Here is a 13838-nt window from a genome sequence, read left to right as displayed (position 1 = left end):
ACCCAGGACCTCTACATTGGGAGCCTGGAGTCTTAGCCACTGGACTATGAGGGAAGTCCCTGTAGAATACACTCCTTAAATAAAATAAATCATTTATTACTATTTTATGTTTTGGCTGTACTAGGTCTTGGTTGCTGTGCGGGGGCTTTCTCTAGTTGCTGGGAGCAGGGGCTTCTCATTGCCACTGCTTCTCTTGTTCTGGAGCTCTGGGTTCCAGGGTACCTGTCCTCTGTAGCTGTGGCCCGAAGGCTCTGTTGTTCCAAGGCATGTGGGATCTTCCTGGACCAGGGATGGAACCTGAGTCCCCTGCATTGGCAGGCAGATTCGTATCCACTGGGCCACCACCAGGGAAGTCCCTGTTGAAAATACTGTTAATAAAAAGTTGGGAGAGAAAAGCTGCAGCTGTGCAGTGAAAGGAGCTGTGTGACCTTGGGCAGTCTCCTTGCCTCTTGGGCCTTAGTCTCAACCTAAGAACAGGGCTGAAAACACCTACTTTCCCACTGTCTCTGGATTAGAGTGTAAATCGCCTGGTCCAGCGGCTATAAGGTCATCGTCATTAGTATTATTATGACAGTCTCCAGCACGATGTCAGGTATTTATGGAGGCATGAGCGGCATCGGGAAACTCGAGCTCCCTGAAACTCACTTGAGCTCCCTAGGTGAGCCGACGCTTAGAAATGCTGCCTAGGGGTGGAGCGAGCGAGAGGCCGGGTAGATGTCGCTACGCCGCATCTCACACGCCTCCAGGCGGTAAAAAAGTGCGACTCCTGGGGGGCGTGGCCACTGGGGGGCGGACGGCGGAAGCGGGCTGAGGCTTCCGGTGGCCACTGTGGCATCGCAAAGCTATGAATGAGCAGCCTCCCGGAAGTTGGGGGCGGAGCTTCCGTGTGCTGACCAGTCGCAGAGTAGCTGTCAAAACGGGCGCGGAAGGGAAAAGGGTGAAGATCCCAGGCGAATCTCAGAGCTTGGCGGCTGCCGGGAGCATCCTCTCTTCCGGGAACTGGGCCTGACCTGGTCCCGCCAGGGCCCTTTGCCTCTACAGTACCCAGGCAAAGAGACGGACAGGGCCACTGCAGACCAGAACCTTGACCCGGCTGTGTGACCCCTCGGCGGGGCCACGTAGCCTTCGGCCCTTGCTTCCTCCTTTGTAAAGTGAGAGCAGTAAAAACCCGATGTAGGGGGAAGTCGGGACAAGCCGGAATGACTCAGAGGTGGGAGGAGGGGACGGTGAGGAAGGCGGCTTACCGCCCCCCACCCCCACCACTGCCTCGTGGCTGTTCAACCGAAAATGAAGTCACAGCTTCTGGCTCTCAGAGTGATCCTTTATGGTACCCGTGCACAGACTATATAGCAGGAGCTTGTAAAAAAGCACATGGTGCCTGGGGCAGCAACCAAAGGGTGCAGGTCGGATATGGATTACCCGAAATCGGAATGTAAGTCAGGTATCAGAGGATACCAAGGACTCCTCGATAGTTTTGTTAGTTTTATGGCTGATAAAGCTATGATCACATCTGTCAATAAAAATACCCATTTTCTGGAGGTACATGCCGACGGGGAAATTGACAATGTCTGTGAGTTGCTTTCAAACACATGATTGGGACCAAAGTTTTAGTTGTTGCTTTGTGTAAGAGATATGATGGTCGCTGATCTTTCTTCTCAGGCTTAGAGAATACTTTAAACACAGTATACAGTATTCTAAGAAATAGACCTCTGTGGGGAGGGTATCTTCCCTACCCCCACCTCTTTAAAGTATTATATCTAGAAAAGACATTGTACAAAGTTCAAGCCTCACTCAGTGACAGCCCTGAGTGTGTGTGCTGTTAGAGCTTATCCTGGTTAATCATTTCTTTCCTGGTGTTTTGCCACATGCAGGGCAAAAATCTATGGCAAATTTGAAAGGCCAAGTGTAAAGTAAAATTAAAATGTTACTAAGTTTATGTCTCCACCATCACCCCGATGGAGGTTCTCAACCTCCTCTTCAAGCTCTTTGAGGCCCAATAAGCAGTAAATGGGCTTATTTGGGCTTCCCTGGTGGCTCAGACGTAAAACGTCTGCCTGCAGTGCGGGAGACCGCTGTTCGATCGGGAGACCGGGGTTCAGTCCCTGGGTTGGGAATATCCCCTAGAGAAGGAAATGGCACCCCACTCCAGTACTCTTGCCTGGAAAATCCCATGGACGGAGGAGCCTGGTGGGCTACAGTCCATGGGGTCGCAAAGAGTCGGACACGACTGAGCGACTTCACTTTTAAAGCAGTAAATGAAGTCATAGTTATTCAATCATTCTCTGAACTTTTTCTCTGAATCTTCGCTCAGTTTGCAATTTTTAAAACACTGTCTACGTTGAGGACGAGATTTCAGGGGGAAACTTCACCAAAGACCCTCTCTCTCTGTTATCAGCTTGAAGGTTTACAATGGACTTCGTATTGCTCATGAATTGCCTCATTTAGTCTTCTCATTTTATTAGAAAGCCCACAGCTTAGATATGGCTGCAAGCCCATTTCACCAGGGAGGGGACAACAGATGACGTGTCCAAGGGACACAGCCATTGCACCCCGGGGGCTCTGTAGTTCCGCGGCTCTAACCATTAGGCGGTCACCAACCGGTCAGCCCCCTCCTTTGCCGGACCTCAGGGACCTGGCACCCCCACCCGGGTACACACATGTATCCAGATCGCCACAGCCACATCTCCCTCGCAGCCAGGGGCGTTTTACGGGCCTCCGTACCAAGCTCATCTGCAAAAACCATTTACGCGGAACCGAGAGCCCGCGTAACCGAGAGCCTGGGTTCCAGAGAGGTCCTCAGAGAGGTGGGGCTCCGCGGGGGTGGGGAATTCGCTCCCGCTCGCGGGCTGGCGGGCTCCAATCGCATTGCTTCATTCAATCCCAAACCGTCCTGGGGACGCGCGAAAGAGCCTGCGCGCCCGCTAAGGCGCACGGAGCGCGCAGGGGCTGCAGCCTTTGTGCGACGAGGCCCTCGGGGAGGCGGGCGGAAGCTCCCGTGGCCGCCCAGAGGCCTGGGAGGGGCAGGTGCCGGAGGGTCCCGGTAGGGCAAGGACTAGGGGCCAGGCTGTGCTCCCGCGCTACGCTTGAATCTCTGTGGGTGGGCGGGGCCATCCGGGATCCAGCCAATGGGGGAAGTGGCTCCGCCCACCGGGCCGGCTCCCGGAGCTTTAAATATTCCCCTGCGGGGCCGTACAGGGGCTCTCGGGACTCGCGCGCAGCTCCATCTCACTGACCATTTTGCCACCATGCTCTCCTTCCGCGTCCCGCTCGCCACCATCGCTGACCCGCAGCAGCAGCAGCTCTCGCCCCTGAAGGGGCTCAGCTTAGCGGACAAGGAGAACACTGTGAGCGGGCGGGGGGCGGGGGTCGGGGGCAGGGCGGCGGGGTCCTGTGGGTGGCTAGGGGCGCGGGCAGGCTTCTGACCACGCGCCTCCCTGCAGCCCCCTTCCCTCAGCGGGACCCGCGTGCTGGCCAGCAAGACCGCGAGGAGGATCTTCCAGGAGCCCTCCGAGCCGGTAAGTAGGTGGGCTGCGGCGGGGGCGCCGGGCGAGGGGGCGCTGCAGGCAAGGCGGTGCGGGCGGAGCCTGCTTGGCGCCAAAGCCTCATTGTCTGCTCTCAAACCCTACCCACCTCTCCCGGGCCCGCGCTGCTTTCCCGCCAAAGACTGTTCCCTCCCCAGCACCTCTGCACATCTGGACATTTCCTATTTCTCTATACTCCTATAGAATCCAAGTATGACAACCGACTTACATTCAGCCCCATGAAATTTCTGATCGTTGGAGGTATTCTGCTTGAAAAAAGAAAATGACAGTTTCATGGTTCGCCCTATACTTAACATTTTTTTTTCCCTTACTTTTTCTCTCCCAAAAGAACCCTAAGCTATCTGCCCCCAGTGTGGAGGACGAACCACTTCTGAGAGAAAACCCCCGCCGCTTTGTCATCTTTCCTATCGAATACCATGATATTTGGCAGATGTATAAGAAAGCTGAGGCTTCCTTTTGGACAGCTGAGGAGGTAATCAGATGCAGCAACTAGGAGACTTAAAAGACCCTTTGCCCATTGCCTCTCTAGAGGAAGACCCCAGCCGGGCCGGCTATAACATGTTTGAAATATGCTTTGCTGTCCTCCCTGTACCTCTTTGGAATGGTTGTTCACTCAGGACGTGAAATGTTCAAATTGGCAGAATATGTGAGAAGTATATAAATCAGGTGGTGCTAGTAGACTTATTAAAGTTGAACACTTAGGCGTATGTGTGAGGGTCCTGCCGGCTTGAACCCTTTGTGAACTTCTGTATTTCAGGTGGACCTTTCCAAGGACATTCAGCACTGGGAAGCCCTGAAGTCTGAGGAGAGATATTTTATTTCCCATGTGCTGGCTTTCTTTGCAGCAAGTGATGGCATAGTAAATGAAAACTTGGTGAGTTCCCCCCCGTCCCCCACCCCCCCCCCCAGAAAAAGTACGTTTATTCAAGATTTACCAGAGAACTAACAATTCTCTTTTTTGTCTTTTAAAATTTTGCACGCTGAATGGGTGTCTCTCTCTCTCTGTAAACCAGGGTTTATATTCTGTGGCATTTTCTGTTCTATAGCGTACTTTGCAGTTATTTCTTCCTTATGGTATTTTTTTACCCCAACTGTAGAGAAACAATGTTAAGATCATATTAAGTGATAGTAATAGATCCAGAACCCTAGTAACTATCTATTTGCTCTCCTTTTTGTGGCTTTGCTGTTTTTTTTTAATAACTGGTTGCATATATGTCTTGAGTGCATCCTCCTTGCAATGAATGAAAATGAATTACTATGTTTAGCTTGTAATGATACAAAAAAGGAAGTGTGAGGCAATCAGTGTTCATTGACTGAATTGCTGCTGGTAGATTTTCCTTAAACTGATCTTTGTGTTTTACCACTAGGTGGAGCGGTTTAGCCAAGAAGTTCAGATTACCGAGGCCCGTTGTTTCTATGGCTTCCAAATTGCCATGGAAAACATACATTCTGAAATGTATAGTCTCCTCATTGACACTTACATTAAAGATTCCAAAGAAAGGTGAGTATTTGGGTGGTGATATGCCAACATATTTAGGATTACTAGTTGTTACTTTTTGAAATCGTATAGGGATAGAAAAATGACTCTAAAATGAGCAAGTCAAAGAAATTCCTAGCACCCATGGTCATGTCTGCTCTTAAGAACAGGCCTAAATGCACTTTACTGCTGCTGCTGCTGCTAAGTCGCTTCAGTCGTGTCCGACTCTGTGCGACCCCATAGACGGACTTTACTAGTCAATTGCTAAAAACAGTTATAAGGTTACTCCATCCTTTTAGAGCTGGAAACATACTAATGAACATCCAGTCTAATGCCTTCTGAAAAAACATTCCAAGAGTCTGTCTGATGAGCTAAAACTTAGGTTTGATAGTTTTCACGTCTGGCAAATCTGTCAACCTACAGTGTAAGGCTGGCTCAAGGTGGAGTGGGTGGAGGATGCAAAGTTGAAGATAAAACCAGCCTCTTAAGGGGCTTGCAACATAATATAGAAAATAAGACCTAGGAATATAAGTGGAGGAATTACATAATAAATAGCACCATGAACCATGAAATTAATTCAGGCACACAGCAATTTTCCTGAAATGATAGTATATATTGGGGGATAACAGAGAAGAAATGTAAGTAGCTTAGGGCCTATTTTACATTGTTAGGATTGACTGGAGAGGAGGGGAGCACTAGAAATAGGCATTTGAGTAGTCTAGATACTAAGGTCAGCTTCAGGACAAGAACCTGTGTAGAACAGAAGTGGTGAAGCTGAGGAGTAGCCTTTTGTAGATGATGTGGAAGAAAGTGAAGAGGGAAAATGAGTGGTGACTTGAAAGGCCAGCAGGATGGAGGGAACTCTTTGCGGGGGTGGGGGATGGGGTTGTAAAACGATTTGAACATGTTTGCAGGTGGAAATGAAAAAAGAAAATAAAGGTAGGGCATGATTGGAATAGATTACCAGAAGGGAGGGATCAGAAAGGCCTGATGGTTGAGCTTTGAAAGCTAGGGAGAGGCAAGACCCAGGTTGACAAGCAAAGAGAATAAAAGGAGCCCAAGGTCTGAGGAAAACAAGCTCACTGGGACAGGCTGGGGAATCTCTGGACTCCCAAAGTAAGCACAGGGAGGAAGAGGGTATGACCTGAACTTGAAATAATGAAACCAGTCAATGCTCTTGATCTAACAGACTGAGGTTGTGGGCCTCAGTATGAACTAATGAATACCTAAATTTTATTAACATAAACCAAATGGATTTTGGATATTTTTTCTAAAACATTGGAGGAAAAAGCAAGCTAGTAAAAAGAAAACATTTCAGTTTGAATCCCAAATTGGTCTTGGTCCCAGTGCTCTTACCTAGCAGCTGATACTAGAAGTCTTTGCTAGAATGACTGATCATCTGTGTGTGCCTACCAGGGAATTTCTCTTCAACGCCATTGAGACCATGCCTTGTGTGAAGAAGAAGGCAGATTGGGCCTTGCGCTGGATTGGGGACAAAGCAGCTACATATGGTAAGGGACCTTGGCCCTACTTACCCCTGAGCTTCATTTTCTAAGTGATGTTACTGGTTTGTTCCTATGAACACAGGCAAATACAGAAATATTTTTTTTTTTAACTGTAGGAGAACGTGTGGTAGCCTTTGCTGCAGTGGAAGGCATCTTCTTTTCCGGTTCTTTTGCGTCGATATTCTGGCTCAAGAAACGAGGACTGATGCCTGGCCTCACGTTTTCCAATGAACTTATTAGCAGAGACGAGGTGGGTCTAATTCAGATAATAGGCTGACCTGCACCCCAAACACCTACAACCCCATGTTCACTGAAGGGAACCCAAGATGTGAGATTGCCTTAAATGCACATTTAACATGTGGGTTCAACCATAGGCATCTTGGCAGAGAATGAAATAATTTGCTGAAATTATTTTACTCATATTCTCAGTATACATAGGTATTTCCCTATGTATGGAATTTTTTCCTAGGGGAAGTAATATTATTTCTACCTGTGTGTGATCCTTCTGTACTTCAGAATTAGTTGGCTAACATCTCTGAATCCATTCAGGTCCAGTATGTCTTTGAATGCACTTGGATTAAAATGCCAAAAAGAAAAGTTTAGTGCCCAGATGTTCTGTTTAACTCCCATCAGCGTTGTCTGGGTGTGTGTGTTCTCAGTCATGTCTGACTCTGTGACCCTGTGGACTGTGTAGCCCGCCAGGCTTCTCCATGAAATTTTGCAGGCAAGAGATACTAGAGTTGCCATTCCCTTCTCCAGGGGATCTTCCTAACCCAGGATCGAACCTGCATCTCCTGCATTGGCAGGTGAATTCTTTACCATTGAGCTTACCAGGGAAACCACTCCCATCAACATTACTTGGGATTTAATGCACTGAGACTTGCAGACTTGATTCACTTGAAATTGCATTACTATTACTGCTTTCCCAGACATTAGGTTATAAATCTAAAAACTAACCAGCCTATTCAGAGTTTTGCCTTTTCTGCTGGAAGTAGTGGTGGTGAATGTTAAAGCTCAGGGCTGTAGGAAGGAAGAATGCTGAGAAAAATTTCCTCCCACTCCTTGGCAACCACAGAGTGAGGACCAGACCTGTCTCGCTGTCCTCTAGGGGCAGCACTGGGGCCCAGCGTGGGGCCTGAGCCTGCCTTAGTGACAAAGCATTTGAGTCATCTTCCCCTTGACATTTGAAATGCTTTAGTCTGACCACACAGGATGTCTAACAAGAATGCCAGCCTAACAGTTTCTTCTTCCACGTTAATGATAGAAGTCTACTGCTCTGTTGCTGCTGCTACTGCTGCTAAGTCGCTTCAGTCGTGTCCGATAGACAGCAGCCCACCAGGCTCCCCCGTCCCTGGGATTCTCCAGGCAAGAACACTGGAGTGGATTGCCATTTCCTTCTCCAATGCGTGAAAGTGAAGTTGCTCAGTCAGGTCCGACTCTTAGCGACCCCATAGACGGCAGCCCACCAGGCTCCTCTGTCCATGGGATTTTCCAGGCAAGAGTACTGGAGTGTGGTGCCACTGCTCTGTTGGTGACTTTAAACCTTTTTCTTCTAGGGTTTGCATTGTGACTTTGCCTGCCTGATGTTCAAACACCTGTTGCACAAACCTTCGGAACAGAGAGTAAAAGAAATAATCGTCAATGCAGTTAGGATAGAACAGGTGGGTAACACAGGGAGGCCTTGTGCTTGCTAGAAGACCTCTTAATGCTTCGGTTTTATTGAGAAGCTGTGCTCTGGCCCCTAGGAGTTCCTCACGGAGGCCCTGCCTGTGAAGCTCATTGGGATGAATTGCACTTTGATGAAGCAGTACATTGAGTTCGTGGCAGATAGACTTATGCTGGAGCTGGGCTTTAGCAAGGTAAAGTATTTTGTGGGTAGCCCTCTGGTTCTTTCTGAAACCGGTGTTCTGTGCTTATGTTTTGCTATGAACCTTTTCAGGTTTTCAGAGTAGAAAATCCATTTGACTTTATGGAAAATATTTCACTGGAGGGGAAGACTAACTTCTTTGAGAAGAGAGTAGGCGAGTATCAGAGGATGGGAGTGATGTCAAGTCCGACAGAGAATTCCTTTACCTTGGATGCCGACTTCTAAGTGACCTGAAGACGTGCTCTTACTTTGCTGATTATTTTTTTTTCCTTCTCATCAAAAAAGAAAAAAATCAGCTACTTGAACCATATCAACGAGCTACACCATGAATTGTCCATCATGTTCACTAATGGCATCTTTAGCACCGTGTAGCTACCTCAAAATCAATCCTGTTAATGCTAGTGGGGTCACCTCGATGGAAAGTAGTCAGAAGCTACTCGGGTTCTTGAAAGATCTTGCCCGTGTTTGGCTTTTGCAAGCAGGCTAGCTGAACAGGACTTACTTTGGGTCTTAACAGCTGCTTTCTTGGCCTCCAAGTGTAGGGACTCCAGGGAGTTTGATCCGGAAAGATTAAAGATTAACCACCACAAGGCTGTAGGAAGACATCAGACTCACTGCTTCTGAGCAGATTTTAAAGTTTACTTATGATTTGTATATAAAACTGGCACTTTACATACAAATAAACAAAGTTTGAACTGTCAGGGTAAAGGCTTGATTTTACCTAAATTTGTTGGTTTCTGCACCAAATATAAAAGTATTCTATTTACCAGTAGTGGCAGCCAATTCAAGATTTACTAGGTGACCAGAGCAGGTTAAGCCTATGTAAACTAAGCATGTTATTTTTCTTCTTTCCTTGAATGAATTGAATTGAAGCGCTTTTTGACTCAATCCTTTGCACGCCTAGGTATTAATATCAGCCAGGTGGTGCCCTCCAGAACACAGGTCGGTGTCCTGTTCTAGAGCCCAGGTTGAGTATCTCAGGATAAGAGATGAGAGATCTCTAGGAACTAAAGTTCAGATCCAGGCTCACTGTAGGTAACCTGGGTGTGCGGGAGGGGCTGTATCATTTATTTAGTTTCTCAGATTGTATGTTCCTCAACTTCAAGTTAGTATGAAAGATCCTTGAAGAGTCTTCTTAGCAAGGATCCAAGATATAATATTAACATTGTAAGTTGGTTTTGAAATCACCCTTGAACGAAAGGACCCACCTATATAAGATCTTTCTCCTATTAAGTGGTAAAGGCAGGACTGAAATGGCCCCTCTTAAAAGTTGAGTGTTTATTCTGATTTTGTGAAATTTGTAAGTAGGTACTGTTGACTTAACCGTTTATACTTTTAAGTTAGAGAAGTTTTCTACTATCTATGTTTTTTTAATATTGTATCTGTAGTTTATACTTTGAAATAATTACCCAGTATTATTTTCCAGTTCATAATTGAGTAGTTAACCATTCAGTGCAATGACTTCTAGGATTTGCTTAAACCTTAGCATCATCTGCTGGATTCTTAAACTGCAGTAGAAAGCTAGTGTTATGTGAATAATTAATACATGTTCCACTCAAATATTAACTTAATTGGTATATTTAATAGGTTTGAGTCAATCTGCCTTTTTATTCCTTCCTCCCTCCAAAAAAGGCAAGATGTAACATGGAAGGAAATAAGTGATGCCCGTCAATCTTGTGGCTGTTTAACACATTGTGTTGCGTGTTGGCTGACCACTGCCCCCGCCCATTGTCAGTTTTCTTCATTGTATAAATGGTAAAATAGTCGATTTAAAATTTTCTGTGATATGGGATCCTTCTCTATTTTTTAAATTATTGTTGTGAAGTTAGTCTAGATTATATGGTCCTTAAACTTAGGCAACACAAAAATAGATGCTTTAGCTGGCATGGTCAGGTACAGGTGGAAGTTGGAAGCAAATTTTAGGATTCTACCTCCCCTTAGCTGTGTGATACAAGCATTAACTTCCACCAACTAGGATCCGGTTTCTTCATCCGTTTAAAGGGAAACATTTTTTTGTCTAAAACGTCTCAAAATACGGATATTGAGTACTGCACAAGTGTTCAGTGATTTCAATAAAACTGTTCTTGTGTCAGTTCCTTGGTAACATTTGTGTTTCAATCCAGGAAGAAAAAACTAGAAAGTATTTCATAAATATTGTGTAGGGGTTCATGTGCTTTCTGCAGTTCTGGGGGTTTGTCGAGGCTGTTCTAGCACAAGGTGTGGGAAACCAGTTCACTTGAAAGGTGATGCCCCAAAGCATCTGCTGAACTGCACGCGGGTTTGTAAAACCAGGAGCAAGGGAGTTGAACTTGGCTCACAGCCTCAGGTGAGCCACCTCTTGGGGGCTGAGTCTCCTGGCCCCCATCAGACTGTCCCACTTTTACAGACATTTACTGTCTGTAAATGCCCTTTCCTGGGGCAATCTCACTTCCTTTCACCTGTGTGTCCTTAAACTAACGAATTACTCATTGTGTCCCCACTGGTGATACACAGTCATTCATTGAGCAAACTGCAGGCTCCCCGCCAGGCACTGTTCGGAGGCGGGGCAGAGGACAAAGCTGCCCTGTGAGGTTTAGGTTTACCCCTCAGGAGGAAGCTGGGTGCCTAAGTAAAGCCCAGTTAGATGAGAATGCAGTTCTGGAGCCAAACCAGGGGAGACAGCCATGGGGATGCTGGTGGAGGGGAGAATTTAGGAGTGTGGAGACACTGCTTTCCCTGGTGGAGGCGGGGTTGGGATGAGTCTTTCCAACTGCTTTTTTTCTGCTTCATTGCACTGAGATTCCTTCCCTGTACTCCTATGAAGAATGTTCACTTAGAAGGCACAGATTTTAGCCACTTCCTGTCTTGGAGCTTGGGCTTCCCTCGAAGCTCGGTGGTAAAGACTGCCTGCCGATGCAGAAGATGCAGACTCAGTCCCTGGGTGGGGAATCCCATGGACAGGAGCCTGGTGAGATATAGACCACAGAGTCACAAGAGACAACTATCTCATCACACAGCCTCCAAGGATTACGCCCTTGGAGTGGCTGGTGGATGCCATTGAATTTGTGCTGGCATTTGGAGTGGGTAGAAGTGTGTTATATGTCCTGGAGAGGTCTCAGTGGAGAGCTTTGCCTTTTATCCCCAAAACACCATCAGATACTTCCAGGCAGCTGTGCTCTAAGGACCATCAACTATTAGCCTCCAAGCAGGCAGCCCAAGGTCATGTTTTTTCTTGTGATCCACCTATGCTGGCTGCTCCAGCCCTCAGGTACACCCCCCATTGAGTTTACCTTGGGAGAATCTGAAACATTTGACATTGGGATGGACTTTATATGGTTCAAACCAGTGGTTTTCAACGCTGGTGGGCATTATAATCACCCATGGGCTTTAAAAAGCCTGGTAACCTGGATCCCACTTTTCGGTTTCACTGGATGTGCTTTCTGATTGGGGTCCAGATGTACTGAGCCCCAGCACTTATGTAGGAGGCACATTTAATCACTCCTGATCCCTGGGGTTCTGTTCCCTTGGTGTGGCCCAGCCTGGCTGCCGTAACAGTGGTGGGAGCCTCCCCTTGCCTACCAGGCATTGCCTGGCCTGTAATAAAGCCTGAGGACTGGCTTCTTGCAGAGATGGTATTTATAAGTGTCCTTTGGCCAGGGAGGGGCTTCCCTGATAGCTCAGTTGTAAAGAATCTGCCTGCAATGTGGGAGACCTGGGTTTGATTCCTGGGTCAGGAAGACAGGCTGGAGAAGGGGTAGGGTAGCCACTCCAGTATTCTTGGCCTTCCCTCGTGGCTCAGCTGGTAAAGAATCCGCCTGCAATGCCACAGACCTGGGTTCGATCCCTGGGTCAGGAAGATCCCCTGGAGAAGGGAAAGGCTACCCACTCCAGTATTCTGGCCTGGAGAATTACACGGACTGTACAGTCCATGGGGTCGCAGAGAGTCGGACACGACTGAGCAACTTTCACTTTCTCTTTCTGGCCAGGGAGTTGTTCAGTAGGATTAAGATCCTGATAATGTCTTAACTGCCGAGCAAGACAATCCCAGCTCCTCAGTGAGTGACCACAGCTTTGAGGCACACAATTGCATGGCTTGGCCCATTCAGACCAGCAAAGACTGCTTGGACCCTATCCACCCCATCCCCTTCTGTAGAGGGGGCTCCCCCGCCTGGTGTACTCTCGGCACAGCCATTCCCTGGAGTGGATTCAGTAACCACAACCACCTTGTTCAGTTGTGTCCGATCCCATGGACTGCAGCACACTGGGCTTCCCTGGCCTTCACTGGCTCTCGGAGTTTGCTTAAAATTCGTGTCCATGAGTTTTAGGTCAATGATGCCTTCCAACCATCTCATCCTCTGTCACCCTCTTCTCCTGCCTTCAGTCTCCAGCATCAGTGTCTTTTCCAGTGAGTTGGCTCTTCGCATCAGGTGGCCATAGTATTGGAACTTCAGCTTCAGCGTCAGACTTTCCAATGAATATTCAAGATTGATTTCCTTTAGGATCGACTGGTTTGATCTTGCTGTCCAAGGGACTCTCAAAAGTTTCCTCCAACACTGTAGTTCGAAAGCAACAATTCCTCAGCGCACAGCCTTTATGGCCCAACGCTCACATCTGTACATGACTACTGGACAAACCATAGTTTGCCTCTAAAGATTAAAGTGTGGCTCCAGCACGATGGCGCCTGAAAACCCTCCTGCTTCAGACACTTCCCAGTGATAAAAATTCAATGGCTGCTGACTTCCTAGGAAAGGGAGATTCTCAGAGGCTGGGAACAAAACAGTGACCCTGGGAGACTGCTTGGAAGAGCCCTGTTGGTTTCTTTAAGGAACCAACAATTTCTCTTGTTGGTTCCTTAGAGAAATCAGAGTAAAGGACCAAACACCCTTGGGTTAGCTGGGAGGGGTTGATTGGCACTAGGGGGAGTTAGAACCAAAACATCTGCACAAAGCAAAGCTGAAATAGAAATAGAGTCTAATAATCCCACTAGCCCTGGGGAGAGGATGAGGGTGTTGATCTTTCTGGACTTTGAAAAAGGCAAAACCCTAGGTAGGCCTGCTCCTCTCGGATTTGTGGTCTAGAAACTTGTGGGAGATGCATACCCCCAACCCAGCTGTGTGTGGTTCCCACATAACAGAACATACAAGGAAGGGCTTCCCTGGTGGTCCAGTGGTTAAGAGTCCACCTTCCAATACAAGGACGCGAGTTCGATCCCTGGTCTGGGGAACTAAGATCCCATATGTGTCAGGGCAACTAAACCTGTGTGCCACAGCTAGAGGGAAACTGGGGTACTGCAATAAAGACCTGATGGAGTCAAATAAAATAAAGTTAAATAAAATACTTTTTAAAAAACCAAAGAAGCCACATGACTGTAGGAACAATGGATATAAAAATCTCAAGAATGTGGATTAATAAGATAATAATAAGTACTCTTGCCTGGAGAATCCCTTGTACAGAGGAGCCTGGTGAGC

At 47.4% G+C, this 13838-nt stretch overlaps 1 protein-coding gene across 2 annotated transcripts; it reads left to right on the top strand.

Annotated features, from left to right (window-relative positions):
- The first annotated feature begins 3194 nt into the window (after positions 1-3194).
- On the top strand, positions 3195-10483 carry RRM2 (ribonucleotide reductase regulatory subunit M2). Of its 2 annotated transcripts, NM_001244181.1 has the most exons (10): positions 3195-3344; positions 3441-3515; positions 3871-4014; positions 4300-4416; positions 4910-5043; positions 6436-6530; positions 6641-6774; positions 8081-8185; positions 8270-8383; positions 8464-10483. In NM_001244181.1, the coding sequence occupies exons 1-10, from the start codon at positions 3246-3248 to the stop codon at positions 8614-8616; spliced, it is 1170 nt and encodes a 389-aa protein (NP_001231110.1). In that variant the 5' UTR covers positions 3195-3245; the 3' UTR covers positions 8617-10483. The 2 variants fall into 2 exon arrangements, with proteins under 2 accessions (NP_001231110.1, NP_001231111.1); NM_001244182.1 differs by lacking the exon at positions 3871-4014.
- The last annotated feature ends 3355 nt before the right edge of the window (positions 10484-13838 follow it).

The sequence above is a fragment of the Bos taurus genome, chromosome 11, assembly GCF_002263795.3.
Source record: "Bos taurus isolate L1 Dominette 01449 registration number 42190680 breed Hereford chromosome 11, ARS-UCD2.0, whole genome shotgun sequence".
Lineage (NCBI taxonomy): Eukaryota > Metazoa > Chordata > Mammalia > Artiodactyla > Bovidae > Bos > Bos taurus.
The sequence above is the reverse complement of the archived record's forward strand: the minus strand, read 5'-3'. Positions and strand labels throughout refer to the sequence as shown.